We start from the raw sequence: 19,396 nt of genomic DNA, 5'->3' as shown, positions 1-19,396 counted from the left end.
GGTGGAACTTGCTGAAGGTTTTGAATGGGGGGATCTGGCTTCCCTGCACCTTCAGCCAGCTGTGCTCCACACATCTGGCAGCGCCAGGGGAAAACCTCTCTCCACCCACTCATTATTGGAGGAAGCACTGGTGCTTGCAGCAGCATGGAGAGGTGAGGCTGGAAAGAAAACTTGTCACGCCTCCTGTGTGCAGCTGAACCAGAGCAGAGGTAATCAAATCCTGAGTAATTAGTTAAAACTGCTGGGGCTCTTGCATTCTGTGTTACCTGGAGGCTTAGACACCTGGGAGCAATTCAACACTGACACATCTAAATGCAATAAGGGAAAATAATGCAGTTAGCATTGAAAGTGGCACAAGTCGCTGTAAACACTTGACTGAATTGTAGGAAGTTTTTCTGATAGTTTCAAGAAATCTAACTTTTTAACCTAGTTATAGTTAACCTAATTTTAAAAATTACCTCTGTTTTTTATTTTTCTTTTTCCTGCAGTGTTTGCCTTCTCTGGAAGCTATGCACTACTATTTATTGCCAGGTCCCTGCAAGGAGTGGGTTCCTCTTGTTCTTCTGTGGCAGGTAGGGGATGATAGAGGAAAATGCAGATCACTTTCAGTCTTTTTTTTTAATTGGATTTCATCAGCACATTCAATAATTAATACAAAAATATTCAGTTGAATCAATTTCTTTTTTTGTTTTTCTGTCTCTTTCATATGAAGTAGCTCAAAAGCAAATGTCTTTTAAGACTTCCTTGGTATTTGGGTTGCAGTAAGGTAGAGCACTAAATGAACTGCACTCTCCCTGGGATTTCTGCACCTGTGTCTTCAACATTTTAAATTCATTTTTAGCCATTTTAAAGGTCACTGGGAACTTATGTTGGTACTTATTACAGTTGGAACAGCAGCTCTGTCTGTTACAGAAATTTCTGTTATAAAATGTTGTTTTCAAAGGTTTACCATACTGGCTGCCAGCTTAGGTATCACAGTTCCAAAAAATGTATCTCATTTTTTAATGAGTAAATAAAATGGAGTATGGGTTTTCAGCCCAAATTATACGAGCATTCTTGAGGCTGAGGCTGGAGAAAATACATTTTGTTCATGCTGAATATTCCAATTCTGGAAAAATTTCCTGCAATGGCAGAACCTGATATCAGTTAGGGCTGCAAGTCAAGCTTTCCAAAGGAAGACATTCCAGAATCAAAATTATTGTTCAGGTGTAACAGTCCCTGTGCAAGGGTTCACCTTGAGCTATGGGCTCTTAGGTGAACATAAGATTTTCTTTTTTCTCATCCAATGAACACAAAGAGCAGAAAAGGCCAAGGGACCATCTAGTCCACCCTTTCCTGAAGGCAGGATCAACTCAATATCTGTCATTCCTCATGCACGCTTGACAGGCCTGACCTCAGAAGCCTCCAGAACTGCCCTCAGCATCCAGCTCAGTGCTTAAGTACCTTCATGGTCAGGAAGATTTTGTTCCTGATGTCTCATCTAAAGGCTCTTTGCTGCCATGCGAGCTTATTTCTGCTTGCCATTCTGCAGAGAACACAAAGATCAGTTTCCTTTCTTTATCTTCCTGGCTCTCTTTTGTATTGCAAGGCTGTTATCACCTCTCACATCAGTTTTATCCGCTCTGGTTTTCAATTGGAAGTCCTGCAGTTGTCCCTCACAGATGTTATTCTGAGCCCTTGCCATTTTCTGCATGGTCTCCAAGCAGCCCCAGATTTCTCCCTGTGCTGCACCAGAGCCAGACCCAGCTCTGAGAGAAGATCTGGCTCCTTACAGGGCCCTCAGCAGTGAGAGTCTCACCCTGTGTCTCACAGCAAAGGAAATTTCGTGAGCCATCCCTGGCAGTCCTTTACTCCCCTGCATTTGTGTGTGCAGCCACTCCTATCTATGTGTGATAGAACACACAGATATATATCTATGTCCTAGAACTTTGTGTTATTGCCTTTGCATTCCCCCCTCCCTCTTTTCTTCCAGAATATTTCCCCAAATCCCACATTCATTGTGAATTCTAATGCAGCTCTCCAGCCATTCATGCAAACAATTTGATGTCATCCACTCTTTTCAATAAACATGGTAATCCACTCAGGACCTCTGCTCTTTTGGTGATGGATGGTATTTACTGAGTGATCAACCATGCAATGTATTGTTTTCCTTCCCTGTGTAGCTACAGAACTTATTTACTGAGTCCTATGTAAATCTTGATTTGAAAACAGAATTATTAATTTCTATAAGGACTCTCCTGCAGCGTTTACGTCTGCGGTGTCTGAGTGCTTCACAAAAAGACAAGCAAATCAGGCTTCATGTTTCCTTTTGTGAAATGAAGGCTCATCATCAAGTGCAGAAATAAGGCATGTGAAGATAAAGGTCAAAAGGATCCTTTAATTTTTTGATGCTGAACTTGAAATACTCATTTACAAAGCAATCAGCTCTGCATAATACCTCATGCCCAGAGCGCTGTCCACAATTGGAGCTGAGTGGTCACCAGACCTTTGTGCACTCTGAGTATGAATAAATGATGGTGAATACTTGTCAAAAGCTTTGATTCTGCTCATTGGAAAGCATCATCAAAAAGGTCTGTGACAAAGAGATGAATAAAGAATCTAACAAATAAGGGCTTCACTAAATTACCTGACTAATACTGCTCAATAGAACATGGTCTTGGGGACCATGAGTGCTGCCAGAACCATTTTTGCTTGGAAGTTGATTCTATGGAAAGGGAGTGTATATATATATACACAAAAAAAAAAACCCCAAAACCAAAACCACTTGGTTATTTCTGTACAATGTTTGGTAGGTGTGGCAAATGATGACCATAAACTGTACCACACAATGTCCAATTTTGTGCTGTGCTTTTTTCTTGTGTCTCTTCATTTATTTATTTGTTTTATTTATTTATTTTCTTATGCCTCTTTATTTATTTATTTATTGATTTTTAATTGTAGGGATGGGATTGCTTGCCACTGTTTACACGGATGATGAAGAGAGAGGCAACGCGATGGGAATTGCCCTTGGAGGCCTGGCTATGGGAGTGTTAGGTCAGTGAGCTGCAGGCTCTGCTGGCAGAAGAAACCATCCCCCAGCCATCCCAAAGCTTGTTCTTGGGACCTCTGGAAGCAGCAGAAAGGGCTCACTGGGTGTTGTGGTATTGTGCAGTCTCCAGACTGGGTTCATGGTGCATGTGAGGAACAGCTTTTCCCAGAGCAGGCATTCCCTGTGTGGATATACACAGGGAATTACATGTCAAGCAGTAATCTCTGAGATGTTTGGGTTTTGTTTACACTGCACAGTGTTCTGGGGAATGGAAAATATGGTTATTGCCATGATCAATGATCTTTGTGGGGATTTTCAAACTGGATTTTTGGTCGCTCTGTGCCCATAGCAGGATGCCCGGACGCTCACAGGGGTTTTGTTCTGTCAGAGTTTTCACAAGTGTGTCCTTTCCTTTCCTTGGCAGTGGGCCCCCCTTTTGGGAGTGTCATGTATGAGTTTGTGGGGAAGAGCTCTCCCTTCCTGGTGCTGGCAGCCCTGGCTCTGTTTGATGGAGGTCAGTAGGTCCCTGAGTCAGTATCCATCCCCCTGAGGCACGTCCCATTCCTGTTCCTGCCATCCGTCCCCTCCCTGCAGGAGAGTCACAGCATGCATTTCTCTTCACAGCTGTTCAGTTACTTGTCCTGCAGCCCTCCAGAACACAGGCAGAAGTGAGTATTAAGGTAAAACACTGCAGGAATGGGTGTCACTTTGCCTTTCTAATCCCAAGCTTTTGTTTCACAGAGTCAGAAGGGGACACCTTTACTGACACTTCTGAAGGACCCGTATATCATTATTGCTGCAGGTACCAGACCTTTTTTTCCTTCTTTAAACCAGCCATGGATGTCATTCCTAGCTTCCTGGCATGCCTTGGGCTGAGCTGCTTCAACAGCATTGTCATTTGCTGGTTTACTTTACATAAAGATCTAAGAATGTGTTGGTAATACAGGATAAATGTACCAGCAGAAGCACAACAGGCAGAAAATTTGAAATAAATGTGTTTTTCCAACTGAGAGGCCAGTGATGACTTGCAGGTGCCTGCTGGGGCAATGAGATGTGGCCAGGAAACTCCTTGTGAGGAAAGTGACTTGGGCCAAGGCTTTGGGAGTGAGGGATTGCCAGCACATCACGGGCAGGCACGGGGAATAACACTGAACTTTGTTTCTGTTTGAAGAGAGAGTGAGTTTGGTCTCTTGAGTGTGAATTGTTGTATTTCAGAAAAGGTCTGGTGGAGTGGTGAATGGTGCTTGGTATTATATGTATCTTTTTTCTGATGAGCCTTTCTGTCTCAAGAGAAGTTTGCCTTTTTGCACTGCACATTGTTGAATGTTTATTCTGAAGTCTGTAATTAAGCCTGGCCCTTTTTAATGTTGACAAAACACCTGGAAGCAGATAATTATTTTCACAGTTCTGTTTCTTCATCCTAACTTGCTAGCAGTGCAATTCTTCCAGGCATTTCTGGAAGTTTTCAGTTTCTTACTGATTTTAGGGAATTATCATAACCTTGTCTCTGTGACTTGGTTGAGCTGTGACTTAAGTTGTACAAACCCTTTTGCTTGAGAAATTCTTGGAGCACGAAAAAAACACTCAATAAAAGTATAGCAGTGACAGTTCTTGTGATAAGAGATCAGATTTGTCATTCAGCTGATTCAGTAACTTCTCCTAGTTAAAGCAGTTAAAATATATAAAATATATTTAAATTATAGCAGTTAAAGCATATAAAATATGAGAAAACCCCATGGATTATCAATTGGGTTAAGGGGAGCACCTGGGGTCTCTGCCTCCCAGGACAGAGGCTGCCCAGTGCTTGGACAGTACAGATGATGCTGATGTTCTCTGACCTCAGCCTCTTCTCCTTGCTTTATTTCCCTCGCAGACCAAATTTGGTTTTGTCAAATGCCCTGGTTTGTGTCAGAGGTCATGCCGCACAGCCTGTGCCATCAGTACCCTGACCAGGCAGAAGAAATGTCCCTGACATGTTTTGTCCCTGCTGGTGGGAGCTCAGGGAGTGAAGTCAGTGTCATTCCTGAAGCCAAACCTCACTGACAGGGATTACCGGGAAATCAGTGCTGCTGCCTGACAAAGCTGCATGGACAGCTTTTAGTTGGTTTAAATGATCTGAAAAGCAGAGATGAGACAGACATCACCATGAGCACACCTTGGGAAGGTGTGGGGCAGCTTTTCACTGGGTCCTGCTCTTTCCCAGGAAAATGCCACTGATGTCTGTGGCACTCTGCCAAAAGCTGGGGGGTTCTTGGCTCTGGAGATGGCATTGCAATTTCCCACCTTCTGGCCAACACAGGACATTTCATCTCATGCAAAGAGGAAAAGATGTAGCACTCATGCCCTTGACACATGGCACTTTAAAGTAAGGTCAGCTCCAGGCAAGACGGAGGAAAAAATTAATTTATTTTCATTTGGGGAAGCTTTGCTGAGGTAGCAGGCTCTTGGACTTTGCCCTGAGATTGCAGAGCACAGCTCAGGCTCTCACTTTTCTCTTGGGGCACATTCTATAGGTCTGAAGCACTTTTATCACCATATCCCTGAGTGCTTTGGCAAGCTCTGGTGCTGCTTCCTCCTAAGGAGAAGTAGGTGCCACAATCATGTGCAAGCACACCTGTTTCTCCTTCCTTTGTGAGCTTTGCTCAGCATAGAATAAACTGAATAGAATAGAATATTTAATTAAATAGCATATTTAATTAAATAGCAAGTCCTTTGCTATTTAAGCTGTCTCAGTTAGAATGATCCTGCTTCCTCTGGCTGCACTTTGTGCAGCCTGAAATGCTTTTTCCAGCATCAAGGAAGCTGTTTGAGCCTGGCTGATTTTGGCTTGGGAGAGCCCCAAGGAGTTTCACTGGGGCTCCTTGCAGACCCACTCTGGGAGCTTGCACCCAAGTGGAAAGGTTGGCTTTTGTCTTTGGGGCAAGTGCTGAGCTGTTGCTCCTTGCCTGGGGAAGGGAGTGAGCCAGCTTGCCAGCAAGGTCATTTTAGGAATAGTCTAATATATTCTGACAGCTTTGAGCAAAGAATGACATCAGTGCTCATTTGGTTTTGAACCTTGTGATGAGGAACTCCCTCCAAGAGAAATAATGTTTCTCTGACCTCAGAAAAATATAGATTTATTTTTTTAAGGTAAAATTTGTATAGTAAATGACTGGAAGAGTCTAGAATATATTTTCCTGAAATTCACAGATTGTAAATTTTAGGAAGAAATGGAACACGAGTCTGAGGTTGTCACGTCCAGCAGCGATTCCCAAAAACCATTTTAAAGGGATTAGCAGAGGGGACATGTCCTGTTGCCCTGCATTAAGCCTTGAGTGCCTGAGGGTCTTTTGAGTAAGTGTGAAAGGCGTCTTGAATCCAAAGAAATACCATGGGGTTTGTTAATCCCTGCTCTGGAGCTGAAGTGCAGCACTGAGAGAGATGAGCACGACCCAAACCCACTGCTGGCTCTGCAGGCCCTGGTGTGGGGCAGAGCTGAGCTGGCAGCCAGGCTGAACCAGCGCTTCCACCTCTTGCTATCCTTTGTGCCTGGGTTATTGAAGGTCCAGGGATTCAAAAGAGATTTGAAATTCACAGGGCTGTGCAAGCTCAAAGCCAAAGCCACGTTTGCTGGCTCGCTGTAGGGTCTCGAGAGAAAATCCCCATTTTTGGGAACAGACATCCCTGTGCTTGTACCTTGGTATTTCCAGGATCAAGACCTCCACATGCTGTCACGTGAGGGGCAATGAGCTCTCAGGTGGCACAGGCACAGGGTCAGAGCCTGAGCCTCTTACACAACAGGGCTCTGCCATTGCCCCAGGAGACCAGGTAAAGACCAAGTGATTGTAGGTTCAGCTAATCATTTGTACAACAAACCTCATGAACTTTCCAAATGTCATCAAGCTCACTGCAAACTTTCACATTATGAAATAGCTTAACCTTTATTGTAGAATTTCTAGGAGAATAGAAACATATAAAAAGTTAGCCTTCAGTGATTTTACACTGTGTTCTATTTAACATTAATCACCATCTGACACTTGACAAATGGGGCTGTGAAAAGTGCAATGTTTAATGTAAAACCATCCATTCTTTGCATGGTGTTTTGTTTACAGTCAAAAGAAATAATTGCTACTATTTTTTCCCCTTCCTTTCTTTCTTTAAGGCTCAATCTGTTTTGCAAACATGGCTATTGCTATGCTTGAACCAGCTTTACCCATCTGGATGATGGAGACCATGTGCTCAAAAAAATGGCAGCTTGGTAAAGTACAGTGCACTGTTTGCATCTCTATATTTTGTCTATTAAATGTCTGAGTTCTGGTCCTGTTAAAGATTATTTGCAGTTGAGATCTAGAGTGGCCACAGATGCAGTTCTTAATGAGTGAACCTTTTAGGAGTTCTTAATGCTGAACCTGGCAATAACTTCTAGCCTGCAGTACAGCAGAATGAACATGCAAACTTAGGTATTTTGAACCTCAAAAAGGAAAAATAAATATTGCCTATCCACCTCCCTCACCAGTTTCATATTACTGGTGCAATAGAAATGAGATTTACAAATCACTTCATTGAACAGAGGTTACTAGAAGCAAAATACCCATTTTAAATTAAGACTAATTTAACCCCTTAATGATACAAGTAATTGACTCCATTTCACTTTGTCTGATTTGGCAGCATTAATTAAAATTTTTAAGCCTCTTAAATTATAAATTGAACTGCAGGGTTTTAAGCAAATTATTATCTTATGCAATTGGAAGCCAGCTGTTTGAAGCATGATCTGAGGAAGGTATAAAGTACCTTGGTTTGGCCAATGAATATTACTGTGCATAAAGCCCATTTAGAAAACTATAGTTCTGCCTCAGTATACCACAGCTTACAGACCAACCTGTTCAAGTCGCATTTAACAAGCCTTTGCAGTATAATTTCTCTTTTACAACTGCCAAGGTCTGCTCTGTGTGACCATTTGGTATAACCAGATAGCTCCAAGCAGTACTGAAGTAGCTGTGGTTACACAGGCTGAAATTAAATATTTCCCCAGCACCACCACTGTAACCCACAAGGTTTTTAATCACAGGATATTGCTGTGCTAAAAATTACCTCTTGGGTTTTTTTTCCTTATGAATATATCAGAGAGATGGGAAGGAAGATGGATAGGCAGGAAATGAGAAAAGCTCTGTTGCCCTGGTGAAAGATGAGGAGCACACACACGTGAGGCAGGGGTGGATTGTGTACCCTGACACCACAGCTGATTTCTGAATCCCTGGCTGGGTCCTGCCCTGGGACTTCTGTGCAAGGAGAGGAGGAATCCTCCAGTACAGACTGTGATAACTGCATTTTAAACCAGAGATCTCACCAGACAACAGCGTCTGCTCTAGATACAGCCGCTGCTGTGGCAACCTCAGGGATAGAAAAGCATTGCTGGTGCCAAAAATGTGTTTTTCCAAGTGGAGCTGGGAAGTGAGAGAGACAGAATTTACTCAGGTGTCCTCATCTGCAAGCCATTACAGTTTAAAAAAAATTTATTTTCCTTAAACCAATATGTAATTTTCTAAAAAATTAAAAATACATTGGCTTAATCATTTTGATACAATTTTTAAAGGTCTTTTACCCTTACATTATTGATACATGCTTCAGTCTGTACTTGACCAAGGGCAGTATCTCAGCACTAGAGACTTGCCTGTGACAGGAAGCTTGGTGGCATTGCCAGGCTCAGAGGGGGACTGTCACTTGCAGAGCCCCAGCAGCCCTGCTGTGCCCTCCTGCAGGGGATTCACCCACCCTGAGCACCTGGGCTGGCTGCATGTGCTCAGCGCATGCTCCATAACCCTGAGCTGCAGCAGAGCTGCTCTCCTTGACCCATCCCAAAGCTTATTGCAGTCAGATATAAACTTTTTTGCTCTTTGTTGTTCTATTCCCTCTCCCAGAACAGTTCTTGTATCTAATGCTGAAAAACTCTTTTTCCAAAGGCATCAGGTTGCTGCTGCATCTCACAGATGATGTCCTTAGATTTCAGGGGGAGGCTGCAACAAACCGGATATTTGATTCCTTGGGCTCTATTAGAGGTGTCCAGATCAAAATTGCAGTGTCTGGCATTTATTAGTTTCTTCTAACACTTCCCTGAAATCCTTGCTGATAAAACCTCTCATTCATATTTTTCAGGCGTTGCTTTTCTTCCAGCCAGCATCTCTTATCTCATTGGGACGAATCTTTTTGGGATACTTGCACACAAAATTGGAAGGTATGCTTAATTTAAAAATACTAATCACCTCCCAGTCTCTTCATGTACCATTTCCAGTGTTTCCCAGGGCACTTTATTGATAATGGAAATTATTAAAGCTTGGTCTATAGGAGCAAAATTGGTTTTTTTTTTTGAACACATGGCTACTTCTGCTGTTTAACTCAGTACTTCAGACATGGCTTTGAAACATTCAGGATCAGCTCTAACATCTCATTATCACCATCTCTGAGTGATGTTTCTTCTTTGGTAGGTGGCTTTGTGCTTTGCTCGGGATGCTAATCGTGGGAATAAGTATTTTATGTGTAAGTAGACAATCACACATCTTTGAAATCATGTGAATGTTGGTGTGCTCATCTTCAAATATGTGCTTTCCCATGAGAGTTTTATGACATGTTATTAAACAATGTGTGGTTAATAGGTTCCAGATCAGAGTGCTTTTTGAGTGCTTTCCTATTTCAGTGCTTCAATTATTTTTAGAAATGATGACTCTGAGAGGAGCATGCTCCTCTGTTGAGCTGTCACTCCGCACTTTATAATAGTAAGTGTGCCAGTGGTTTAATGGCACAGTTGTCTGAAATGACAGCTCAGAACAAGGATCAGACTCTCAGATCTGTACAAAGTGGGCCATAACTACTTGGAGAATTTATCTCAGAAAAAGAAGCTAACCTCATTAGCATGTGCAGTGTGGTGTAATTAACTGAAATTTCCTTTGTAGGTACCGTTTGCTAAAAACATTTATGGGCTCATAGCACCAACTTTTGGAGTTGGATTTGCCATAGGTAAGAACATTTGCAATGAGCTCTTACATGACTTCTTTACATGAGTTCTATTATTTCTGTAAAAATGATTTGACGTGAAGTTACACAAAAAATCAGGTTTTTTGCCATTCTGATCTAACAGTGGTGCAGCCTGAGCTGTGGCCCAGACTGGCAGGCAGAGCAAGAAGGATTGAGAGACAGTGCTTAGGGAGTCTGAACCAGGCTGCTTTAGACCAGCTGGCCTGTCCAGAGCTGCTCCATCCACCCAAACAGACCTTTCAAACTGTCCATGAATGTAAAATGTTGTTTTTAGAAATGCATCTGTGCACTGCCCCAAACCCACAGCTTTTCCTGCAGAGGAGAAGGATTTATATAGACATTCCCACTGGAAAAAAGAGGCTTAAATTGTACATAAAGAGGAATTCTCAGGCTCACACACATATATTCTTCAAGTGACATGTGTGACTTTCCTTACACTGGGCTGTGCAGGCAGGGACCCTGCCTTGCTTTTCAGTGCTTGGTGCTCAGCAAATGTCCTGGGGCAGGGATGTGCAGTGAAAAAAGAAGTTACAGGCGCCAGTTCAGACCCCAAGCGTCTCAGCAGTTTTGTGAGCTGTCTGTGCTGTTTCTTGCCAGAAATGAGGGTGTGTACCAAAAGACATGATAAAAACACTGTCAGTCATGGGGGCTAATGCTGTCTTTTAGCCCTTCAATCAGGGCAAGTTTACACCAGATAACTTTCCCCTAATTACTTGGCGGGGAATGTGAGGTGAGAGCTTTGCTCAGATGGTGGGAAGTGTGGATACACCCTAAGCTCCCATCTCTCCTCTCCTCTAGCAGGTGCCACGTGTACACCTGTATACCTGTCCACACATGACCCTGGGCACAGCAAACACCATAAAAAGCAAAGCTAACACAGATTATTTTTACACAAATCTTGCTTAGTTATGAACAAGCATCCTTTTAGCTGCTTTTGCACCCCTTTTTAGCACATAATTCACCCAAAAGGGTTAAAAGAAGGGGAAGAAAAGGCAGCATTTTCCTGGAATGTGTTTTGCAGGGATGGTGGACTCCTCCATGATGCCAATCATGGGCTACCTGGTGGATCTGCGCCACGTGTCAGTCTATGGCAGTGTGTATGCCATAGCTGACGTTGCCTTTTGCATGGGTTTTGCCATAGGTAAGTCCAGCCTTCCCCTGCCTGGAAAGCACAGTTAAGAAAAGCAGGAATCTGCCACAATGCCAGCTGTGAATCCCAGTGGTGCCTGCAGATTTTATGAGGGGAGGTTCTTATTTTCTGCAAGAAATCAGAGCAGGGGGAATTGTGTTTGGCATCTGTTCCCCTCCCCTGCTGCAATTTGTGCTCATTTCATGAGCTGTGAGAGGCCTGAAGGTGTCTGAAGGCACTGAACACAAATGGGATATGCTGAGGAAAGAGGCCTTGGAACATTTAAAACTACAACCACAGCTGTGCTCCAAGGGTCTGTGGGGGGAATCACTCCCCACTCACCCCCTGCTCCTTGAGAGCATGACACAGATGCCCTCAGGAACATCTCAAATCTCCCCGAGGAATGTGGGCTATGGAGCCAGGAAAGTTTTATGATATAATTACAAACATGTCTTTATATTCCTCAAATCTGTTTGTAAGATGGGGGGTTTGTATACAGAATTACTTGTATACAAAATATGCTGCTGCAAATTTTGTGTCAGAGCAATCTGCAGAAAAGGGTTTTATCTGTACAAGGTCCCTCTGCTGGTGGTGCCATTGCCAAGGCCATCGGATTCCCATGGCTCATGACAATTATAGGAATTGTGGATATCATCTTTGCTCCCCTGTGCTTTTTCCTTCGAAGTCCACCTGCCAAAGAGGAGAAAATGGTAAGTGTGACTTGGTTTCTTTTTCTTTTTCTATTTTGGTGTTTTTTCAGTGAAACAAATGATAACTTATATCTGCATCTTTGCCTCTAAGTTCCTCAAAATGGGACCAGAACCGTGCCCCCACATTTCACCTTCAGGCATTAACTGTGGAAGGAACTCCCCGTTGTTTCTATGTCCAAGGCAAACCCTTTATTAATTAGCTGTTACAAAGTCACAAATTTGATTTTTATGAAACAGAGTCCTGCAGACATTCCTCTGCACCAGCGTATGCTGTGGTGGAGTCAGTAGAGAATTCATTTCTCTTTTCCTTGAGGTGCCAGAACTCTTTTGGCCAATTGACCAAATTATTCCTTGGTGTGCCTCAAACTGGTTTTTCCCATAGTCCTCTGGGGAAAAAATATAGAAAAATATACCACAGTATATTTTGAATATTTTGAATCATCTTTTTTTTCCTTCTCTTTCCTTCATACAGTTCACCTATCCCTACAAACTAGTGGCTTCTCTTGTCCAATATGTACCACAGGGCTTCTCTTTTTTAAAAAATATAAATTTGCCAAAGACTTAATGATCTGGAGCACTCAGTGCTCCCCAGCCACTGTAGGGCGTGTAAGAACACTTTCATCATCTGTAGGTTTAGCCCTCAGCACTCCAACCTTGCTCTTCCTGGAAAAAACCTGATCTGGGCCCAAAATGTAGTTGCTGGTTGTTTATTGGGTGAAAAGAAACCAATTTTGCAGGGTCATCGTCTTACTCTGCAGGGGCACCTCTCTGCAAGGTAAGGACAGCACCTGATGCTGGTGCTGCTCACTTTGTACTGGCAGAAGGTGGAAAATTGAATTTTGCTGCCATAATGGTGTGTGTGAGGCCAGAGACCTTCTGTTTGGCTCATGTTTGGACTGCAGAATCACAGTTAATCCCTTGTCATGACCTTTGCTGAATGCACTGCTTTCGTTTGTTTTGGGTTTTGTACATTAAATAAGGCTGAGGAACAAAAAGGAACAAAAAAATCAGCTGCTGTTTCCTGGCAATATAAAAGTTATCACAGACCTCCATGATCCCTGACTGTTTCATTTGTAACATCACAACCCTGAAGGGACAGGATGTCCCCACATGGCTCCAACACCTTCCAGCATTTGCCACCTCTAACGAACCTTGAAATGCAAAATAGTTCCTGTTCCCAAGTGGCTTGTGGCTGTAAAATGCTGTACCAGTTCTTTCAGATTGGAGGACAGGCAAAAGGAGGGTCCCAAAATTGTGGTATTTGCATAATTAATAACCCCCAAGCTTAACTACACTCAGCATGAAGAACACTACACAGCTGCTCCAAAACTCCTTGGGAAATTTCAGCCCAGAAAATTTAGTATTTTATCTGGCCCTTAGCATGATTACCATTTCTAGCTTGCTGTGGGCGTCAAAGCACAGTATTGGGACCACCACTCCTGGCATCATCCTCAGTTTTGCTGTTCTGGATCTCCATGGAAAGACGGGACAAAAGCAATAAAAGAGAACTGGCTTGAAGCAGTAGGACTGCTCTTGATCATTCATGCAGGTTTTAATAGATGGAAATTAATTCTGCGAGGGGTAAACTACTGTCTCTGCAGATCAGGTAGATGTATTTCTATAATACCTGGGCTGAAATACTGGAAATAGAAATTTTCCAGAGCTGTGTTTAGCACCAAGATCCCCCCTCACACAGACCTCTGGACTTTATTTACCCTAATTGCAATCAGTTTGGGCTCTGCCTCAAGGGAGGAGAGGTGAATCCCTGAGTGGTGCATGCAGCCCCAGCCCCAGCTGGATGCTAAGCAGAATTACTCACACTCTGTTTTCTTCCAGGCAATACTCATGGATCACAACTGTCCTGTGAAAACAAAAATGTACACCCAGAACAACATCCAATCCTACCCCATAGGTGAAGAAGAGGAGGAATATGAAAGTGATGAATAACAGAAAAGCCATATAACATATTTAGGTGTACAAAATGCTGTGGTTCATGTGAAACATCTCATCCAGAAATAGGTTTTAGCTGTACTGTACATTTAATAGTGAAATGATCAGAAAAACCAAAGGTATATTATTTATTGGTGACTATAAAGCAGACTGCAAACCGCCTTATGGGGGGAAGAGCTTTTATAGACCATTTGTATAGTGTTACTCTTTGTGTATTTAATTTTATTGAATATTACACTCTTTTTTATTAAATGTGTAGTATAAATCTGCATAAAATGTGAATTTTAACTATTTGGTTTTTAAAGTCACCTCACTGACAGTATTTCATATTTTATTTGAAGTCATAGGTTACTGTCAAACTGAGTCTTTCTTATTTAATTGGAAATTTTAAAAAGCAACCCTCAAAGAAAGCCCATCCAATTTGCATCCTTTTAAGTGACACCCTTGTAACTGCATTGAGAAGAGCTGGAATTCAGAGTGTGAACAGCACTATCACTTTTTTCATCAACTTCAGGTCCTAATAATATATACAAAAAATTAAGTAAGAGGCACAACTTCTCTGTCAATTTAAATACTGACTTCTCCCTGAACCACCAATGTTGAGGAAAATATGTTGTTAAACAGATGAGTGCATTGCTATTTTGGTATCTAACAAAGTTTTAATGAAGCAGCTGTGCAATGTGAAGCCTCCAAACACTCAGCACCAGGTAAAAAAGTGGGTATGAACATGCACTGTTCCTGTCCCTTAGCAGGGAATGTAACAGCATGAGGATAATTTTTGTATTTCCATCTTTTGGATCTTTTAACATATTTCACCTTTATTTTAGTTTGTTTATCTTCAGTGAGTGGTTAGGAACAGCTGCAGTATTACAGTATTCAGTCTTAGCATGTACTGAAAGTGAGCTGCTACCTGGAGCAGTTCAAACAACTCTTCTACATGCATTTACATATAGATCTAAAAATTCAATGTACAGTTATTTTTTTAAATGAGTTCAAATACATTCTTTCCTTAAAAAAAATGGAAGAAGCAGCCAGTTTGTTGCCTATCTCATAACATTTGGGGACACAGCCCAATACAGGTGAACTATTGTATTAGGCAATCCCTGTCTGCACTTAGAAAAAACAAGACTTGGAAAGAAAGCATTTTAAAAACAATCCCAATGTCCTTCTCAGCCATGGTGTATCATTTCATTTGTAAAATGAAAATCTTGATGTGCCTTCTCTCATGTAATTGCAGATGTTTTATGTACTACAGCATAGATACTATGTTTACATATAGTTTTGTAAAGCGTATATACTATGGTCAAAAAATATGAAAAATATAGTGGATCAAACTTCAAGTATTGCTCTGTCAATAATTATGCATTCAGAACACATCAAAATAAAGTTATCTGACAGAAGTTCATGATCTATTGTAATAAAGTGAAAAAAGGATTAAAAAAAGAACAACCCCCCTCAGGATTTGCCTTATGCAGTATGCTTTACCAGCGTGGGGAAAGCTGGCAGGAAAGCATTTCTCAGAGCTCCTTCAGAAACCAAGATTCTGTCACATGATGAATTCTTCACCAACACCAAGTAAGTAATAATTGTGCAGATCAGTGGCTATTTACATCAGGCTCAGATTTTACTGTGATTTGAACACTGAAACTTTCCCCCAAGAGATGTTATTCTACTTAACTTCACTGAAGTCTTTTGGTCAAGATCAAATTGTTAATCTGATCAAATTTGAGACTGAAATACCAATGCAGCAATTCTGAATTATTACAGGACGTGTTCATCTTTTTGCCAGCTGATCAACCAGTGTATTTCTTGAATTCACTAATATATGATTCAAACATAGCAACTCACATTTTTTAAAAGCACCAAAAGTCTTTCTTCATGGCTTCGTTTTGAATTTTTGAGCACGTCAAAACTAAGGAGGAGTTTGCATTCATCTGCAACATGAGTATGAGGAGGAGACCCAAGGAGAGAGAAATGGATCACATTCCTTTTCTACAGCTGGTGCCAGTGTCTGCTGGGCCTGAGGGAGCAGCATCTTCCCAGGATTTGCTGAGCAGATCAATGCAGTGGCTCCCCTTCTCTTGCTTCTCTCCTTCTCCATCAGAAGAGGAAGATTAATTAAAATCCACACAGACACTTATGTTGGTAATCTCTGTGCCACCTTTCTCCCCACTCCCAAATAAAAACTTAGCAGCTGTTTAGGATTTTTTGAGTAATGAGTAACCAAACCTTTTCTGGTGACAGTCAGGAAGAAATTTTACTCAGGAAATATACAAAAAGCCCCCTGCTGTCCTGGAAAAGTGTGGATTTTCCCTATTTGTTAGATTTTGATCTGTGTCAGTTCAGGTGTGATAGACACTTTATTCATTTGCTCCCACTATTTATTACTCCTCTGCAGCTGTAAACTTGCACAGCTGCTTTGTTTCAAATTTCTCACCCCAAATAATCCAGTTAGCAGTAGTTTTATATTATGCAAAACGTATTTCTCCCCTGAAGATCCTTCCTTTAAGAGATGGCTTTAGATGATAAGCTACTGCAATAGAAGTGCTTAAAAACATTGACACAATGCAAGAAAGTTGATAATTTAGCAAAACTATTTTATTAAAGCTTATTTTCATGATAAAATAATAGCCAACAAAATCATATTAGGCAGGTCTTCTGCAAATGTGTGTAGCTGCCACCTATTCAGATATCATTAAGTCAAGATATTCTTGTTTTCTGTGGTAGTCTTTATTTTCAGCTATTTACAGTCAAGCATGAAGCAAAGATTACATCAGGAATGTAATATTACAATTTCCCCCTGGAGATTCACTGCTTATTGTAAATAATGCCAGATAGGAATTCATGTTTTCCTTCTTACCACTAAAATACAACTATTTTGCCCTTTTTCCATTCAGTATATTTAAAAATATTGCACTACATTTAATTTACCTCTTACAATCATTATCATTAGCAACACTTATGTGAAGAAAACGATACCCAGCTTTTCTTACCCACCGTGTTACAGGAGTCAATTTAAAACCATGAATGTGTATTTTGAAATCAGTATTTGCATTGTTTTCACAGCTCCTTCATGTGCTCCAGGGCTTAAATGAAGCACTTGGATATATTTGAAAACCTCTGTAGTAGTTTGTAAGAGCAAACACTGATGGCATTGAAGGCAGATCACCACCAATGGTAAGCTGCTGAGAAAATGGAGTGGGGAAGTCTTAATATGCATCTCAAGCAAGTACAGGTTAAATAACTTTTAGACAAGAAGGGAAGCTCATTTTGTGCGATTATTTGCTGAAGCTTAATTTCAGAAGTGTGTCACATGCCTGTTTTACCATGGATAGTTTTCCATACATCAACTAAGTAGTATCAACTGCCCAGAACTCACTAAAAAGTGCAAGTAGTTGCATGACTGGCAGTAACCATTTTGCTTAGAAGCACAAGCACATTGTCCCATGATGAAAACTACTGCTTCTTAATTTTGCCCATCACAAACTAAACCAAGAAGCAAATTTAAAGGAGAGGTACATTACAGATGACCTCAAAAACTAAAGGAATTATTTTTACCATCTCAAACTCCACTCCCACAAAGGCTTTTTTTTCTACTACCAGCAGTACCAGTGATAATGATACAAGTACCTAGCACAGTACCTAAAATAAAGATGATATCTTATACAAAATTTTTATACACAGAAGATGAAACAATGTCTACAGGAAATAAATAAGAATGATGGCCTTAGCCAGGTGATGCTAAGATCCATAGTTTACACATAGCACAAGACCAGACAGTTCTTTTCAAAAGCAGCTGGCTGAATTTCTTCCTCATCTCTACTGGACTCACAAATTGACTCAAATAAAACATGTTATATACACTATAAGACATTTTGCTGATAAAGGTGACCCTTCTGCTCAGACTCTATCTTCTGTCTGAGAAGCTGAATGCAACTTACCATGCTATGATTACTCAAAAGTGTTGAGAGAATATTAGTTACTTTGTATTTTGCACCTTAAGCTTTCCAAAATGATAGTCTGCAGCAAAATATTAATTTCTTTATATTACTTACACCATGATTACATGCTTTTACACAGAAGGCAATGAAACCTCCAACTCTTGTGAAGAACAACTTTCCTTTATCAGGCTATCAGATAATACAACATCATCACAAACATATGATTTCATTCTGGAAGGCAACGAGCCTCTTACCTTGAAAATATTCCCAATTAAATTATTATGAGATACCAGTTTATACTTTGACATCTAACAATAGTCCCAAGTTCTAAGGAGGATTTTTTTTAGCATAGCATTACTATATTTCGTGTTAAATACAAACTACAAAAAGTTCTTGTATTTAACAAAAACATGGAAAACAAATGATATGCAATGGTAACTTCAGTAAGTATTAATAACAGACAAAATGAAAGACTTTTTGTTAGCTTTCATGATATGTTTGGCAAAAAATATAAAACTACCTAGAAGACATACAATAAAACTGTGATTAACACTTAAAAGCCTGGCCCCTTGGTGACTTCTCAGTCAGTCATCAGCTTAAGCATGCAACAAGCTTATAATGTTTTCATCATACAATGGATACTAAACATCTTGAAAACCCTGCCTGTTTCCCATTGAAAACACTAGCTAAAAAACAAACAAACAAAAAATAATACAGAGGGGAAGTGGGGTCAAGTAATGCATTAAGGAAACAACAAACATTGATGTGAAATGGTAAGGTTACATAATTAGAAAAAATAAAAATAAGTTATTAAAAATAAATTTCCAATATAAACCCCAAAGTGTAGTTTTAACCAACTACTTTAACAAAATGATGGTGCTGTAGCTGGAGAAGAACCACTATTAGCAATTAACTGTGGAGAAGCAGGACACGCACATTATACCAGTGTTTTAATTTAATTTGTGTGTGTTTGGATTTAAGTGCAAAGTATTCTTTTAGTCCATTCCTTCAAAGACTAAATATGTAAATATCAGTCTGATTGAGGTGGATCAACAGGTTCTTCTTCTGATATGATGTTCAATGTCGGAGCCTCTGTCAGACTACCATCTTCGCTATCCACTTCTTCTGCTATACTGGTTTCCTCAAAATCTTTAGTCACTTTTTTGGATTGCTTCTCTAAGAGCATGTTCTCCAGAGACTCTAGATCCTCAATGCCTGCCCTGTAGTGGATCATCAGCAGCGTGAGGGCCTGCAGTCTCTCACCCGACTTAGCCAGTGCAGCAGAAATCAGGGCTTTTTTCCTCACGTCGGTCGTCTCTTTTTCCTCTTTAACCAGCGAATTATTGTTTTCCAGCTCTTGGTCTATTTCATTCTGCAGCTTATCCAACATAAACTCCAATTTCTGGAAGCGCTCCTCTGTGGGTAAACTCCTGTAGAGGTCACGGCCGATCTCCTTCACGGCGATGAAGACACTGTCATCGAGGCCGCCCTCCTTGCGCACCAGCTTGATGCCGGCGCCCACGGTGCGCTTGGAGGGGCTGCTGGGCCCGCTGAGCTCGGTGTCGCTGCTCTCGTTGTCCGACGTGTTCGGCGTGTGCTTGGGGGAAGGCTCGGCCACGTCGGGGCCCGG

The 19,396-nt window shown here is 41.2% G+C and overlaps 2 protein-coding genes across 2 annotated transcripts in view; one reads left to right on the top strand and one right to left on the bottom strand.

The window, feature by feature from the left end:
- The window catches only part of SLC18A2 (solute carrier family 18 member A2), a 16,707-nt gene extending 1,665 nt beyond the window's left edge, over positions 1–15,042 (top strand). Inside the window, exons 2-13 of the mRNA XM_005427732.3 lie at positions 489–572; positions 2,941–3,033; positions 3,453–3,542; positions 3,653–3,696; positions 3,770–3,830; positions 7,170–7,265; positions 9,161–9,239; positions 9,490–9,541; positions 9,955–10,018; positions 11,058–11,177; positions 11,742–11,875; positions 13,712–15,042. Of these exons, the coding sequence (XP_005427789.2) occupies positions 489–572; positions 2,941–3,033; positions 3,453–3,542; positions 3,653–3,696; positions 3,770–3,830; positions 7,170–7,265; positions 9,161–9,239; positions 9,490–9,541; positions 9,955–10,018; positions 11,058–11,177; positions 11,742–11,875; positions 13,712–13,822 (1,028 nt within the window). The 3' untranslated portion in view covers positions 13,823–15,042. The remainder of the gene's footprint in view (positions 1–488; positions 573–2,940; positions 3,034–3,452; positions 3,543–3,652; positions 3,697–3,769; positions 3,831–7,169; positions 7,266–9,160; positions 9,240–9,489; positions 9,542–9,954; positions 10,019–11,057; positions 11,178–11,741; positions 11,876–13,711) is intronic.
- A 1,359-nt stretch (positions 15,043–16,401) lies between these two features.
- The window catches only part of PDZD8 (PDZ domain containing 8), a 58,489-nt gene continuing 55,494 nt past the window's right edge, over positions 16,402–19,396 (bottom strand). The window contains 1 exon segment of the mRNA XM_031062582.1: positions 16,402–19,396. This exon segment is cut by the window's right edge and continues 86 nt beyond it. Coding sequence (XP_030918442.1) covers positions 18,797–19,396 — 600 coding nt within the window. The 3' untranslated portion in view covers positions 16,402–18,796.

Source organism: Geospiza fortis, unplaced genomic scaffold, assembly GCF_000277835.1.
Source record: "Geospiza fortis unplaced genomic scaffold, GeoFor_1.0 scaffold719, whole genome shotgun sequence".
NCBI lineage: Eukaryota > Metazoa > Chordata > Aves > Passeriformes > Thraupidae > Geospiza > Geospiza fortis.
The sequence above is the reverse complement of the archived record's forward strand: the minus strand, read 5'-3'. Positions and strand labels throughout refer to the sequence as shown.